Source organism: Microcaecilia unicolor, chromosome 1, assembly GCF_901765095.1.
Source record: "Microcaecilia unicolor chromosome 1, aMicUni1.1, whole genome shotgun sequence".
NCBI classification, from domain to species: Eukaryota; Metazoa; Chordata; class Amphibia; order Gymnophiona; family Siphonopidae; genus Microcaecilia; species Microcaecilia unicolor.
This window is the reverse complement of record NC_044031.1, coordinates 637,242,680-637,259,557: the sequence shown is the minus strand read 5'-3', so window position 1 is coordinate 637,259,557 and position 16,878 is coordinate 637,242,680. Positions and strand designations below refer to the sequence as shown.

Here is a 16,878-nt window from a genome sequence, read left to right as displayed (position 1 = left end):
GTGACTTTACTTGTTGCATTTTTTTTCACGACCAAGCATCAAAAAGGTGCCCGAACTGATCAGATGACCACCGGAGGGAATCGGGGATCACCTCCCTTTACTCCTCCAGTGGTCACTAACCCCCTCCCACCATAAAAAAAAGCTTACAAATACTTTGCCAGCCTCTATGCCAGCCTCAAATGCCATACTCAGGTCCCTCGCAGCAGTATGCAGGTATCTGGAGCAGTTGTAGTGGGTGCAGTGTACTTTAGGCAGGCGGACCTAGGCCCATCCCCCCCACCTGTTACACTTGTGGTGGTAAATGTGAGCCCTCCAAAACCCACCACAAATCCACTGTACCCACATGTAGGGGCCCCCCCTTCATCCCTAAAGGCTATTGTAGTGGTGTACTATAGAAGTGATTTATAGTAGTAGTAGTAATAGTGTACAGTTGTGGGTTTGGGGTTTTGGGGGGCTCAGCATCCAAGGTAAGGGAGCTATGCACCTGGGACCTTTTTCTGAAGTCCACTGCAGTGCCCCCATAGGGTGCACAGTTGGTGTCTTGGCATGTGAGGGCGACCAGTGCACTACGAATGCTGGCTCCTTCCACGACCAAATGGCCTGAATTTGGTCGCTTTTGAGATGGGTGTCTTCAGTTTCCATTATCGCTGAAACCAGGGATGACCATCTCAAAAACGACCTAAGGACGACCATCTCTAAGGTCGACCTAAATTTCATGATTTGAGCGTCCCCGACCATATTATCGAAATGAAAGATGGACGCCCATCTTGTTTGAATAATACGGGTTGCCTCGCCCCTTTATGGGGCTGTCCTGTGAGGACGCCCTCATGAAATCTTGGGCGCCCCGTTCAATTAGGCCCCTCAGAGTCTCTTTTCTTGTATTTATTTCTGATGTACGTTAGCCAGCATTATGTTCTTTTTTTAAATCCACTTTTCCTTATATATGCATTGAGTCTGTCTTCCTGTTGTTACCAATATACAAATGTCACCATTATTCCTTGTGGTTTGACGCCTACTCTTAAGCTTAAAAGGAATCCAGAATGCTTATAAGTAGTGGAGAGAGGAGAAATATCCACAGATTCGATCATGGAAGTTACTCATAATCACTGTAGTACCGAAGATGAGAATGGGTGATGACTAATATAATGCTGGCTAACGTACATCAGAAATAAATACATGAAGAGAAACTCTATGTATTGTAATACTCGTATCCCGGTAGCAATCCCTCTGGGGTAGTGGTAGCTCCCTTCAGCAGTCCAAAACAAAGTCCTTCCAGACAACACAGCTTTTAGTTCAAACCCAGTCTATTCCCCCTCCTCCACAAAACTCAGTTCAAAGGGGGGTAATGTTCCATTCAGTTCCAAACATAGCAAAAAGAAAAACTCTCAATTTACATCCAAGTTCTCCCAGTTCCAACCTCCTGGGTTTCAGTTTTAAAAGTCTCTCCTCTTGGGTAGTTGCAGAATGGCAGTACACCTCCCACAACACAGCTACTTGACTCCTGTGACCACCCACTGCCTTCAATCCCTGCAACTCTGCCCCAGAGTACAATTACAGTCCATGTCAATGGGTTCCTCCAAACCTGGTGAGCTGGACCCTCCTGACTCTCCATCCTCCAAGCACTCCATTAACTCTGCTTCTCTGCCAGTTTGTTGGTTAGTGCCTTTCCCTGCTTCCGCCCAGGTGGGAGGAATCTTGTACTGATTTCTGACTCAAGGGAATTGAGCTTTGTCATCACGGCTCCCCCTTCTGGCCCTTGTCTGCCATAGCAGCTGCTCTTTCCAGTCCTTACCTCCCTCCCTTCCATGGGGTGTCCCTACCGGGTTTTGGAACCTACCCCCCCCCCCCCCCCCCCGATTCCTTCTCTCAGGGTCTTGTGGAGAATGTAGTCTGGCCCCATACCTCCTCCTAGCCTGCTTAGACCCTCCAACCTCCTTACAGTATCAGAGTGGACTCAGGAAAACAGAAAAGTAAACAAGGGATGGTGTAATTTGAAGTCAACTCCCGCGGTCACTGCTAAACTTGGATATTCAATTCCACGCCTTTTCCGGTGACCGGCACTGAATATCCGGTTTATTTTTGGCAGGTTAGAAGATAACTGGCTATATTGACATTCATACTTAGCTGGTTATCTTCTAACCAGCCAAAGATATCCCACATATTCACATGGCCAAATATTGCTGCTGAAGTGGGGCTGAAAATCAGTGTATAACCGGTTATGTCGGCTGATATCTGCCAGCCGCTAACCAGTGATATTCAACGGGAGATAGCCAGCTATCCCCGCTGAATATTGAGGGATAGCTGGTTATAGGGCATTTAACCGGCCAGGTACCGATCCAGGCTGATTAAATGCTTTTGAATATCGGGGTGATTGAGTGTGCACGCTTTTGGAAAAGGATGCACTGTGTGCAAAGAGGGCACACTCTTTCTGAAAAGTGCACAATATCCTTTGGATTCTATAAAAGGTCACCCAAATTTGGGCATGGATCCAAGATCCATGTGCAAAATAATGATTTAATTATTAGAGCTAACAAGTGGCTCTGGTTGCAACACTGGGTGCTTAAATTGACTCACGTGCAACTCAGAAGGGGGAAGGACATGGAAGGGGCATGGGTGGGTGAGGGGCATTCACAAAATTTAGGTGCAGAGTTATAGAATATTGGGGATCCACACCCAACTTGCGTGCTACAATTCACACCAAGTTTTCGGCAGGTGTAAGTCATTATGCCCACAGTTGGGCACAAGAATCCATGCTAGGCATTATTCCATAAAGAATGTGCTTTTATTGTTTGTTGTAGACCCTTGAGGCAGGCCATTCTTGCCAAAACACGAGTCATGTTGGGTCTTTGTGAAGACTTCAATAAAATACCTTTTCAGACACCATTGTTTTAAGGACCTTTTTAGTCTCCTTCATTGTTGTGTGTTTGCTGTGCTACAATTTACACCAGGTTTCAGCAGGCATAAGTCATTATGCCCACGGTTGGGTGCTAGAATCCATGCTAGGCACTATTCCATAAAGGCTGCTCATCCTGGAGTTCCTTTTGTAGAATAGCGCTGAGTGTGGATTTTTCCTGGCATCTAATTTTTGGCATATAATACTATAAGCATAAGGTACTTGTATTATTTTAATAACTTATTCAAAATTAAATCACAATAAATATCACCTCAAATAAAATGAAAGTATATATGTATAATGTGCTCAGATTCTTAACTTCACTCACTGCACCATCAGACAAGCAAATGGAAACATCTTAGCACATTAAGCTCCCTCTTAGGTATGTTGCTCATTTGCCTTATCGATGTCATCAAACAATACAAAAAATTATATATAACCAAACTTATCTGCACAAGAGAGACTCAGCTGGAGGTTCCATCCAACTATTGATGTCATAAGAACAAAGTACCCCCCCCCCCCCTGTTTACTAAGCAACTCTGACACAGCCATTCAATGTGACGGCAGAAAAAGACCTGCACAGTCCATCCAGTCTGCCCAACAAGATAAACTCATATGTGCTACTTTTTGTGTATACCCTACCTTGATTTGTACCTGTCCTTTTCAGGGCACAGACCGTATAAGTCTGCCCAGCACCATCCCCACCTCCCAGCCACCAGTCCCGCCTCCCACCACCGACTCTGGCACAGACCGTATAAGTCTGCCCAGCACCATCCCCGCCTCCTGCCACCGGGTTTGGGTGGCAGAGCCGGTGGCGGGAGGCGGGGATGGTGCTGGGCAGACTTATACGGTGTACCAACAGACTTATACGGTGTACCAACAGTTGCTAGCATGGCTTACTAAACAGGGGGATATTATTTCCCACGGTGTCCCCATACTTAATGTGCTGTGATAAAGATAGGATTGTGTTTTATACAGCCCCATTTGTCTGTTTAACTTAGGTGGTTAACTGCTGAATATCATCAGGTAATCGCATAAGTGCCGACTGCCCCCCCCCCTAAAATAGCCGATCTGTAGTAATATTCAGGTAACTGCCCTGTACCTCCAAATTTGGGTGACCGTTATAGAATCCAGGGATATGGTTTGAGCATTGCAATGGGTGCCCTCTTTGCAAAGAGTGTGCACTGTTATCAGCAAATGATAAAACATTATTTTTTGTGGGGTTTTTCTGTTCATTATCATTTGATAAAGACGGGCAGTAATGTAGGATATTGGGCAAATGAATGCCCATCCTTAGTAAATGTTGGCACTTACACATGTAACTAATAGTATTCTATAAGTTTTGCTTGTAAATGTGCAAATTGCCCCTCGCATGTGATCGCCTCCCCTTTGCAGTCACGTGCTATAGAACTTCTGCACTGCAGTATGGAATGGCGCCTCCGTGCATTTAGATGCGTAACTGCTGTTTCAGCCATGTTTTAGTGCTTAACTTGTGTTTCAGCGCAGAAGTTATGTGCCATATTTGGTGCCCAATATAAGGAGTATATATTTAGGAGGGATATGTATAAGAGCCTTAAATTAAGTAATAAGCCTGCAATTTTTATTGTATTTCATTTTGGAGCTGGAGATAAACAATGGGAGATGAAGAAGAAACACTCCCTTAATCCATTGTGTAAATCCCTGGCCAAAATGAGCACTTTTAAAAAATCTGTGTGTGCCTCCGTGTTGGTACAAAACCTGATAGGGAAATGTTTCCCATATGTGTATTCTAGCTGTATAATGGGAACATATGTATAAATTATTGGCCAACTCAAGCCACCCCCACCACTGCCCCTTGAAATCTGTATGTAGTGTGGATGTCCACTTATAAAATATTACTTTCTGAAATCACCATTTACATATGAATGTGATCCACTGCTCTTTAAACTGAGAGATGCTTCTAAAATAACTTCAAAAAAATCACTACATCTTTTTCATAGAAAAACTTTTCTCAGCATAGGGAACCCAAAAATCATTATCACCATGAGTCTCATGATCTATTTTAAGCCAAATCTTGGGGGGGGGGGGGGGGGGGACGACTGACTATGGGGACAATATGGCAGCACCCAAGGCCCACAGCAGTAGGGGGTCAATTCTCCTCTAGCTTCCATCTAGTCTAATTATTTTTGATGAGGTTAGGGGCCCGTGATCCTCAGTGCCCAGGGGCCCAGATCACTGCCAGTCCGCCCCATCTTAATCTCATAATATAATTATTTGAAAGAAAATGTACCTCTAAGAAACCTTGAATCTCCTGGCAGTTGTCATCACTATTATAATAGAGTGAATCGTAATTGTTATTGCAGCTGTAGTTGCTATTGTAGGTAGAGCTCAGATCAACAACAATAAGAATAATTCCAATTACTGCAACAACAGCGCCGGTAATATTTAACACCAAGATGCCCTTCACCTGCCACACAAAGAATACAAGAATAGAGATTGTTAGCTTTCTGTTAGTGCTTTATAATGTTTATTAGAAGAAAAGCAAGGTATCTCTCAACATCTTTATCTATCTTTGCCTTATTTGCATCCCATCTTTTCAAATTTTTTATTCACTCTAATATTTACCACCATCACCATTATCGGTATTACCTCAACAGCTCAAACCTCAGCTATAACAGACTGGGATCTGATCCCATGGAGGGGCATTTTCAAAAAAAATTTAAGTAAAAAAAAAAATCCCTGTTCATAGCCTCCAACCCCCCCCCAAAACATCCATGCCATAGCCATAATCAAACAAGAAAAACATCATGATTTCTTGTTCAATAGTGACACAGACGTTTTTGCACTAAAAACATCCAAAATAAATAGCCATTTTCCAAAATGAAACGACTAAATTTTGAACAACAAAAAAAACAGGGACATGAACGTCTATCTGGCATCATTTTCAAAACTATGGCCACATAGAGGTCCCTGCAGAACCAAAGGATGCATGTTTAAACCAGGGGCATAGCTAGGTGGGGCCACGGGGGCATGGGCCCCCACAGATTTAGCCCTGGCCCCCTCTACTTTCAACCCCCCCCCACCGCTAACCCTCCCCCGACACTTTTGATCCCCCCTCCCGCTGCCGCCAACCTTCCCCCGCCACCGCCAGGTACAGGGAGGGGGGCAGCAATCACTGGTGGATTAAGAAGGGGTCATGCCTTAATCCCTTCAATGGTCAGCTGATCAATTAGAGCAACTTTTTATAACTTGGACATGACTGAAACAGTTCTAGATAAAAATGTCCTTTTTAGACATGGACGTTTCTTCCCACTCGAAAATCCTGGATGTCCTATTTTGTGGCCTTCCTAGTCCCGCCGAAAACATGCCCACAACATGCCCCCTTGCTATTTGCATGAACTGCAGTGTGAAATGTCCAAATTCTGATTTTCCGACATCAGGATTTGGATATTTTTAGCAGATGGATGGTTTTTAAAGCATTTTATAACACTCATCAGCTTTGATAATGAGCACCATAAGGTCTCATGATCCTGACAGGAGTAGAATGGACCACTAAGTGGATGGAAAGTCTGTAAGGAATGGTGTTCCTGCAGTAAGACTCAGTAGGGGGCAGTCTTCCTGTCTGAGTCAGTACTAAGCCAGTAGCCTAGGCAGGATGTTAGCTAGCTGATCATTACTCCTCCTATGTCGGTAAGTCAGGCACCCAATAGTCATTGAAAATCTGGGACAATGTTACTCCTGGTATGATGACTAAACTCCAACATAAGTTGTACAATTTTGTTGACATTCCTCAGTAGAAAGAAGTTACACTGCAAAAAATTTCAGGTCAACATTCAAAGGCACTTAGCCATGTGGTTAGCAGGCACTGGTGGAAAGGATCTTCAGTGGCACTAACCAGAGAGTGCTGCTGGATATGTCATCTCAGCACCTTGACACAGACAGTATTGGGGGTGGACTGTAGCAAAGCTTGGGCAGAGTTGGAGGTTGTTGAGTTACAGAATGGAGGAGTAGCTTTATGATTACTTCAGTGGCCTAAGAACCAGGGAAACTGGGTTCAATTCCCAACCTGGCCTCTTGTGACTCTGCACAAATCAGTTAATCCTCCATTGCCCTAGATGCAAAATAAAAACCTGTGTATAATATGTAAATTGCTTTGATTGTAACCACAGAAAGGTGGTATATCAAATCCCATTCCCTTTCCTTTTCCCCATCCCTTTGCCATATGCAGACCACTCAGTAGATAGCAAACCGATAAAATTAGGACAGAAAAAGCCACCTTAACTTTATCTAGTTAGCTGATTAGTGGAGGGTCAGTACTGAATATCTAGTGTTATTTTAACCATGCTGCTTAGAAATGTATTTGTTTTTTTTAGCACTTGATATACCACAGGTGATCCTTGAGGTGACTATCCTGCTTATTTTCGAAGGAGAAGGCCGGCCATCTTCCGACACAAATCAGGAGATGGCCGGCCTTCTCCTAAAGCCGGCCAAATTGGTATAATCGAAAGCCGATTTTGGCCAGCTTCAATTGCTTTCCATCACAGGGCTGGCCAAAGTTCAAGGGGGCGTGTCGGCAGTGTACCGAAGGCGGGACAGTAGCATGGTTAACAAATGGCCAGCCTCGGCCAATAATGGAAAAAAGAAGGCTGGCCCTGATGAGCATTTGGCCGACTTTACTTGGTCCCTTTTTGTTCACGACCAAGCCTCGAAAAGGTGCCCAAACTGACCAGATGACCACCAGAGGGAATCGGGGATCACCTCCCCTTACTCCCCCAGTGGTCACCAACCCCCTCCCACCCCAACAAAAATGTAAATACAATTTTTTGCCAGCCTCTATGCCAGCCTCAAATGTTATACCCAGCTCCATGACAGCAGTATGCAGGTCCCTGGAGCAGTTTTTAGTGGGTGCAGTGCACTTCAGACAGGTGGACCCAGGCCCATCCCCCCCTACCTGTTACACTTGTGGTGGTAAATGTGAGCCCTCCAACCTCCCCCCCAAAACCCACTGTACCTACATGTAGGTGCCTCCATTCACCCCTTAGGGCTATGGTAGTGGTGTACAGTTGTGGGGAGTGGGTTTTGGGGGGGATTTGGGAGGCTCAGTACCCAAGATAAGGGAGCTATGCAGCTGGGAATAATTTGTGATGTCCACTGCAGTGCCCCCTAGGGTGCCCGGTTGGTGTCCTGGCATGTGAGGGGGAGCAGTGCACTACAAATGCTGGCTCCTCCCATGACCAAATGGCTTGGATTTGGCCGGGTTTGAGATGGCCCCCATTAGTTTCCATTATTGGCGAAAAACAATGGCGGACATCTCTAACGCCGGCGATCTCTGAGGGTGGCCCAAAATGTTGAGATTTGGCCAGCCCCGACGGTATTATCAAAACAAAAGATGGCTGGCCATCTTGTTTCGATAATACAGTCAGGTATGCCGCTTAATGGGGCCGTCATTACAGATGGCCGCCCTTATAGATGGCAGGCCCCGTTCGATTATGCCCCTCTATGCGGTTTAGAATTTCTATTTCAGGTACTTTGCACTGTCCCTAATGGGCTCACAATGTAAGTTATGTGGAGGGGCATAATTGAACAAAAACGTCTATCTCCATGGGCGTTTATCTCCGAGAATGGGTCTTTGAAGGGGCAGACCGAGCCGTATTTTCGAAAAAAAATAGACGTCCATGTTTTATTCGACAATTTGTGAGCTGGGCGTTTTTGTTTTTCAGTGATAATGGAAAATGAAAGCGCCCAGCTCAAAAACGAATAAATCCAAGGCATTTGTTCGTGGGAGGGGCCAGGAGTCATAGTGCACTGGTCCCCCTCACATGCCAGGACACCAACCGGGCACCCTAGGGGGCACTTTTACAAAAACAAAAAAAAAAGGTAAAAGACCTCCCAGGTGCATAGCACCCTTCCCTTGGGTGTTGAGCCCCCTAAATCCCCCTCAAAACCCACCGCCCACAAGTCTACACCATTACTATAGCCCTAAGGGGTGAAGGGGAGCACCTACATGTGGATACAGTGGGTTTGGGGGGCGGTTTGGAGGGCTCCCATTTACCAGCACAAGTGTAACAGGTGGGGGGGGATGGGCCTGGGTCCACCTACCTGAAGTCCACTGCACCCCCTAATAACTGCTCCAGTGACCTGCATACTGCTGCCAGAGAGGTGGGTATGACATTTGAGGGTGATAATAAAAAGTTGTGAAACGGCATATTTTGTGGTGGGAGGGGGTTTGTGACCACTGGGGGAGTCAGGGGAGGTCATCCCCGATTCCCTCCAGTGGTCATCTGGTCATTTAGGGCACTTTTTGGGGCCTTATTCGTGGAAAAACAGGGTCCAGGAAAAGTGCCCTAAATTCTCGCTAAAAATGCATATTTTTCTTCCATTATCGGCGAAAGGCGCCCATCTCTGATCGCCCGATAACCACGCCCCAGTTCCGCCTTCACCACGCCTTCGACACGCCCCCATCAACTTTGTCCGCATCCACGACGGAGTGCAGTTGAAAACGTCCAAATTCGGCTTTCAATTATACCGCTTTATTCGTTTTTGTGAGATAAACGTCTATCTCCCGATTTGGGTCGCAATATAGGCGTTTTTCTTTTTCAATTATAAGCTGGATATTGTACCTGGGGCAATGGAGGGCTAAGTGACTTGCACAGTGTCACATGGAGCTGCAGAGGGAATTGAAGCTGGTTCTACAGCATCTCAACCCACTGCTGACTGTCAGGCAGCAGCAGGAATCAAATGCTGTTCCCCAGGTCTGCAACCCACTGCCCTAACCATTAGTCCACTCTTCCACTCTGTTGGGTTGAATCACTGGGTTTGATTCCCAGTGCAGCTGCGTGTGACCTTGGGCAAGTTACTTAACCTTCTATTACCCCAGGTACAAGAAAAAAAAAAAAAAAAAAAACTTAGATTGTGAGCCCTCTAGGAACAGTTAAAATGCCTATATATATATATAGGGCCTTATTCTATAAAGGTTATGCTCCTAAATAACAAGCATAATCTATTTTGGAGCATAGATGATTATGCTTGTAATTTAGGAGCATAAATTATAAATTTAGGAGCATAAATTTAGGAGCAAAACCTTTATCAATTAAGGCCCATAATGTGTACATCTAGTAGCACTATAGAAATCATTAGTAATAATTCCATTCTCTTGCTTGAAAGCCCACCAGTAGTTCAATTCAAAATAAAAGAACAGATTGACAAAGGAGATGGGTTTATAGTCACTCACCAAACACATTTTTGCTTTATTCTTTGCTGCCACAGACAGAGATCCTGAAATGATGAACTGATAGAGAACAAGTAAATAAATACAATTAACCAAAAGTATTAAACACTGAAAATGTTTGCAGGGTCAGTTCCTCCAGTGACAAACTAATAAATGTATTTTTTTTCTCTCTAGTGTGAACTTTCTGTAATGATAATCATCTTTAATGTCTTATCAGTGAAAGTTTATAGAATTATTTTTAGTGTTAAATAGACAACAATATCTTCAGAGACTTGAAAGAAACTTATTTAATTCTAAGAAGGAACATGAAGAGACCCAGAGAGTTCTGTGAATGAGAGTTTGGGTCAGTCATTTCCTTCCTGACACCCCTCCTGTTGAATTTTGGTGCCTGTAGCATTGATCTAAAATGGAAGAAACAGAACTGCAAATCCTACAGTGTCTAGGGATGCAAGTTTAAAGTCAGAACTCCAGCAACTTGGGCTCTTGGTATCTCAGTATAAATGAAATTAAATCCTCTAGTGTCATCAGAACTCACACACAACCAGCACATCTGTGTGTGTGTGTGGTGGTGGTGGTGGTGGGGCAAAGTCCACACTATCAAATCATGCTGTGTACTTTTCCCACTAGGTGGTATTCTATAACAGGTCTTTATGTGTTTAATTGGCTACTTATGTGTATAAATGACTACAATACAAATATTTATGTGCCTTCTTGTCACCTAAAGCTGGGCAACTGCTTAAGGAATTATTCCCTTAGGGAACCTCCATTTCAGCACCCCAAGGACACATTGTTGGAGCCAATTCCATTATATAATACTAGCATAACCTAGTATTGGTGCGCCTAACATTTAGGCACCCACACTTATACCAGCCAAGGACACTCATAACTTAGAGTGTTCTGTAGGAATAAGGGGCCTGGTTTTCAAAAGGCCAGTCTGTATAGTCAATCTGTGGCACTGACCCCACAAATCCTATTTTTAAAAAATTTCCTGAGATTATTTGCATATTCTTTATGTGCACAGGTTGCTCTACACATAAACGGTGTGCAAATCAGAGGATGAGGAAGTGCTGAAGGTATTCTGTGAATCAGAGCTAGAAGTTATTTGCAGAGTGGAGAACTTCAGTCACTCTGTGTATAGCTTCTGCATAAGTTAGGCAACCAAAACAGAAGATCTAACTTACACGTATGAGCAGTGATATGTTCTTTATTTATATATGCATTCATTTGTGCCATTTAAATGCACCACTGAATATTCCTCAATAGTACAACTAGTGATAAATAATGTGCACTACTGATTAACAAAGTGTGATATGTATTAATAGTGACACTATTGACAATGAGGGAGAAAGCCCTGAAACTTTTTTCTCCTGTTAGAAACATAGAAACATGACGGCAGATAAATGCCAAATGGCCCATCCAGTCTGCCCATCCTCCGTAACCACTAACTCTTCCTTTTCCTAAGGGATCCCATGTGCTTGTCCCACGCTTTCTTAAATTCTGACATAGCCCTCATCTCCACGATCTCCACCGGGAGGCCATTCCATGCTTCCACCACTATTCCCGTGAACAAATACTTTCTTAGATTCCCCCTAAGCCTATTTCCGCTTAACTTCGTCATATGCTTCCTCATTCCAGAGTTTTCCTTCATCTGAAAAAGGCTCACTTCTTGTACATTAATGTGTCTGAGATATTTAAACATCTCTATCATATCTCCTCTCTCCCTCCTCTCTTCATGTTGAGGTTCATAAGCCTGTTCCTATATGTTTTATGTCCAAGACCGCTTACCAATTTTGTTTCATTTAAAAGAATATGAAATGACATGGGTCATGGCACTGAGCTTTCCCCAAGTTCGAGTGCCAGTCTTTACAGATATTAGGATTAGAATCAGAAACTTACTACACACCACTAGGATCTCATTTTAGTCATATTTAGCTTGATAATGCAAATGATTCTCTATTCCACTGCTTGATGAAGCAAAGAACAACCCTCTACTTCCTTGTTACAGAGACAAAATCAGTTTCTTTAGACTGGATAAATTAATGTTGGAATAGAAATTAGAGAATAGCTGAAATGAAATGTGCTTTCGTTTTCAGTGATTGATAGCATGATGGAAGCAATTTTTTTTAACTGTTCACACTGGGATAAAGTCAGCAGCTATGTTTTATTAGTAGACTTTGCACTGAGTTTCAAAGTAATATAGGAACAGAATTCTCCTTTGAAATCTGCTATAGTGAAAAGCATTAATAAGCTTGAGCACCAGTTTGTTTTTCAAATTCAGGAGCCCTTTTACTAAAACCGTGTAGGCACCTACATGCTCCCAATGCACATCAATTTTGAGTTACCACTTGGCTACCGTGTGGCCCTTATGGTAATTTCATTTTTGACACACATCCGATACGCGCACCAGAAATTCTTTTTATTTTCTGGTGCGTGGGCGGTAATTGGGCGGTAATCGGCATTTTACGCACGTAGACCATTATCGCCTGGTTACCACGTGAGACCTTACCACTAGGCCAATGGCTGGCGGTAAGGTCTCAGACCCAAAATGGACAGGTTTCATTTTGCCACACATCCATTTTTGGCAAAAATTTTAAAAAGGCATTTTTTTACAGGTGCGCTGAAAAATGATTCTGCATGCACCCAAAACATGCGGCTACACTACCGCAGGCCATTTTTCAACGCGCCTTGTAAGGCCCCTCAGCCTTCAAAAATGTCTCCACTAAGTCTGGCTATAAGTCTGCATGTTGTGATACACAGTTTGTGCTGTTAGCTGGATTGATGGAGGGCAGTTTCCAGATGGTCAGTTTACAAGTTACCCACATCAATGGCTTTAAAAACAGTTCTCCTCTTGAAGAAACTTCTACAGCAGGAAATATTTTTTGATGTGTCTTTGAATTCAGTTTGAAATCTGAGCACAACGTTTAAGAAATATTCCATGTACTTACAATGACACCACCCCAGAAAGGAATGCCGGAATTCACAAACACACTGTAAATTGGAGAAACAGCAGAGACCAGAACGATTCCGAAGATGAACTGAATGATGCCTATCATGATCTGGATGGCCTATTAATAAAAAGGAGCATATAAAACATTTCATGATTGTTTTTTTTGTTTTCATTTTCTTTGGTTTATTTATATCGCTATAGTGTATGGAAGATTTGTTTGCCTTCCAGGCGGCTAGATGGGATAAAGAAATGTCACGCTTTTTGTTAATTGCTGATGGATATTTAGACTTCAGGCATCAGATCAAGACCTATCATGTTCAGAAATTTGTATATCAGGGGTAGTAAAATGATTTTGTTATTGGGTATATATTTTATCTTTTACTTTGTAATGATTGCATTAGTATGAATGTCTGGTTCTGCTGTTATTTTATATTTTGATCTGCACTGAACTATAAGGCTTTTGAGAAATATAAGAATAAACTGTTCTGTAATGTTATAACTGGATATCTGCATTTACATACCTCTTACACATACATGTACAGAATGCTAGCATTTAAATGTACACTTACCCCTGAATTCTATATATGGCACTGAGACGCACACAAAAATTAATTAACAAGAAATAATTGGATGCTAACAATCAATTATTGCAGTTAGGGGCCCTTTTACGGTAACTGCTCGCTGAGACCCTTTTTATCGCAGTGGTTAAAAAGGCCGAAAAAAGACATGGCCGTGTGGTAAGATTTTACTTACCACATGACCATACAGGGGGGGGAGCACTTAATGACACTCATTGAGGTGGCGGTGAGGGATCCTCTGCCAACCCGGTGGAAACTGGGTAGTACATGGCATTGACTGATTACTGCTGGGTAAATAATAGAACCCTATTTTCCCTAGGGTGGGACATGGCGCGCACTGGGCCGGAACTACTGCCGGTGCCCGCATTGGACTGGCGCATGGTAATCCCGCGTTGGGCTTACCGCTGCTTTGTAAAAGGGCCCCTTAATTTGGACTCTTACAATTTGCAAGCGCATCTGGCCATACTCTGTTCTATAATGCTGGGTGCCTAAATCTTATAGCGTGCAACCCAAAATGGAGCATTGCTATGGGAGTGACATGCAGGGTTGCCAGATTGAAAAAAATTTTCCCCACCCAAAACCAGCCCCAAATCCGCACAAAGTTAAACCCCGCCCCCGACGTCATCAACCTCGCCTCCAACATCTTTAACCCCGCCGCTGACGTACCCTCCGGGTCATTAACCCCACCCACGATGTAGCCGCCGACGTCACTAACCACGCCTCTGACGTAGACACCGACGTCACTAACCCTGCCCCCGATGTCATTAACCCAGCCTCTGCGGGGCTTCTATTGGACCAAATTGGACCAATAGAAGCCCCAGAAAAGCGCCCAAATCCACACCGCGGCTTTTTAAAAGCCGCCCAATTTCCCGCAGCCCACAGCCGGCAAAAATTGCCCGCAACCGGTCGCGGAAAGCCACCCAATTGGGCGGGAAACCCGCAGACCTGGCAACTTTGGTGACATGGGTGTTCCAAAAAATTACAGGCAGTGTTATAGAACGTTGGGTTTCTTTGCCCACTGGGATTTTCAGCAGGCGTAACTCTAGTGCCCATAGCTGGGTGCAGGAACCAGTGCTAAGCAGTATTCTATAAAGGGCACATGGTCTTTATAGAATACCACTATAGTGGGACTACAGGGGCATAGCCAGACCTCGGCGGGAGGGGGGTCCACAGCCCGAGGTGGGGGGGCACTGTTTAGCCACCTCCCCCCGCTGCCGACTCCCCCCCGCCACTTTGGACCCCTCCCTGCCGCAACCGCAACCCCCCGCCTCTGCCCACCCCCTGCCTCTCCGCCGCATCAGGTACCTTGTTTGCTGGCGGGGGTCCCCAATCCCTGCTAGCCGAAGAGTCTTCTTCAGCGCCGGTCGACTCCAGCCCCTTCGTTGTGTGATCATCTGTCTCTGATGCCTTACGTCCTGCACGGGGCTACAATCACGGTGCAGGACGTAAGGCGTCAGAAACAGATGATCACACAACGAAGGCACCGGAGTCGACCGGCGCTGAAGAAGACTATTCGGCTGGCGGGGATTGGGGACCCCCGCCAGCAAACAAGGTACCTGATGATGCGGCGGCGGGGCGAGGGGGGGGTCAAATGTAGAGGGGGCCAGGGCGTACTCTGTGGGGGCCCATGCCCCCGTGGCCCCACGTAGCTACACCCCTGGTGTGACATCGCAGATAACAGCATAACTGCAAGGGACATTTACATGGACAGAGCGTGGGTGTGACAAGGGCGGGACTTCCAGTTACACATGTCACTTACACGATACTGTCAGTTACGCATGTCTCCGCTGCATTTACTGACTGCAATTGCACCCGGTCTATGGCTGGTAGAACTGTGGTGGTATAAATGTGCGATACTGGTTTACACTGGTATCGTATAAAGGAATTCAGATGCCCAGATGCAATTATAGAACAGATTCTCATCATGTGGCATTGAGGCACCTAAATGGAGGAACCCACTTGTAGAAATGCCCCAATAGCAACCAATGAGAAAACTGAATGATTCTTGAAGTAGTTTTTACAGTAGAATTAACAACAAATAAAATGAAATAAAAGGATACATTATTCTGTGTAGTCTACATGTATTGTGTGTGTATCTATCTATCTGTTCCTTGTGTATGTGCTGGCCATGTGTTGTATCTCTGTGGAAGGTAGAGAGGGGGGACACGTGTGGGGGTGACACATTTTAGGGGATGGGGGAGCTTGGAGCATGCAGGAGTAGTTGTGAGGGGACTAGTTTTGAAGTGGAACAATTCTTGGTTTGATAGGGAAGTTGCAGAGGGTATCTTTTGAGGTTAAGGCACTTCGGGGGTCTTTTACTAAAGATGAGCTTGAGTTATCTGCAGCAGGGCCCATTTTATTCCTATGGGCCCTGCAGCAGATAACTTGAGCTAATCTTTAATAAAAGACTCGCTTAATCAGGTGTAGTGTCAGCTGTGGGTAGGGTAGTTTTCGGGACTTGGTTAGTTTGGGGGATAATGGAGCGGTTTGGGGGGGGGGGAATGACGGGGTAGGAGTAGTTTGGTGGTTTTTAAGACAAGGAAATAGCATCTTTTAAATTGCCTTGCTCTGTTCTCTATCTGTAACATTTCACTTGAAGTTTCTGTGCTTCAGAAGCTGGAACTCTCTTTCTATAGAAATGCATTGGGCCATTTTTTTTTGGGGGGGGGGAGGCTTATTTCTCTGAAAGCCGCACTCCTATTTGACCCATTTTCTTACTTAGTGTATGTTTTTACTGGGTTTTTCTCTCATGCTAAGTTTCATCGCATTCCACAGTGAGTGACCCCTACCTATCATCACCTCTGGCCATTGCTACTCAAACTTCTTACAACTGGTGACTGTTTTTCCTCAGCCTACTGTAGCCTCCCCCACCCCTCATCCCTCTCCCATTTCTACTCCTTCTCAGCATCTTCACCCCAAGACACTTGTTGGCTCTCTCTATTGTCAGCCCATTGCCTCAAGCACAGCTCATTTCCCTGTCTCCTATCTGTGCATGTGGAGTATGTGTGTACATATTTGGCTCTGAGCTTATCTGTAACAAGGAAAGGAGAGAACAGGGAAGAGGAAGTTTGAAAGCAGGGATTTTCTAATCGCTATGTTTCACTGTGTCAAAGTTTCTATGTTGTAGAAGCTGGAACTGCCTATCCCATAGAAAAGCAATGGGCAATATTTTTGGGGAGTCTATTTCTCTGCAATTCCCAGTCTGATCTGACCCATTGTTGAACTCTTTCTGCAGTTTTCCCTCTGCTAAATT

The 16,878-nt window shown here is 44.6% G+C and overlaps 1 protein-coding gene across 4 annotated transcripts in view; it reads right to left on the bottom strand.

Annotated features, from left to right (window-relative positions):
* The window catches only part of LOC115460506 (membrane-spanning 4-domains subfamily A member 4A-like), a 61,563-nt gene that overhangs the window by 24,955 nt on the left and 19,730 nt on the right, over positions 1-16,878 (bottom strand). For all 4 annotated transcript variants that reach the window (XM_030190273.1, XM_030190271.1, XM_030190272.1 and 1 more), the window contains exons 3-5: positions 13,046-13,165; positions 10,104-10,160; positions 5,163-5,339 (exon numbers count right to left, since the gene is read on the bottom strand). In XM_030190273.1, the coding sequence (XP_030046133.1) occupies positions 5,163-5,339; positions 10,104-10,160; positions 13,046-13,165 (354 nt within the window). The remainder of the gene's footprint in view (positions 1-5,162; positions 5,340-10,103; positions 10,161-13,045; positions 13,166-16,878) is intronic.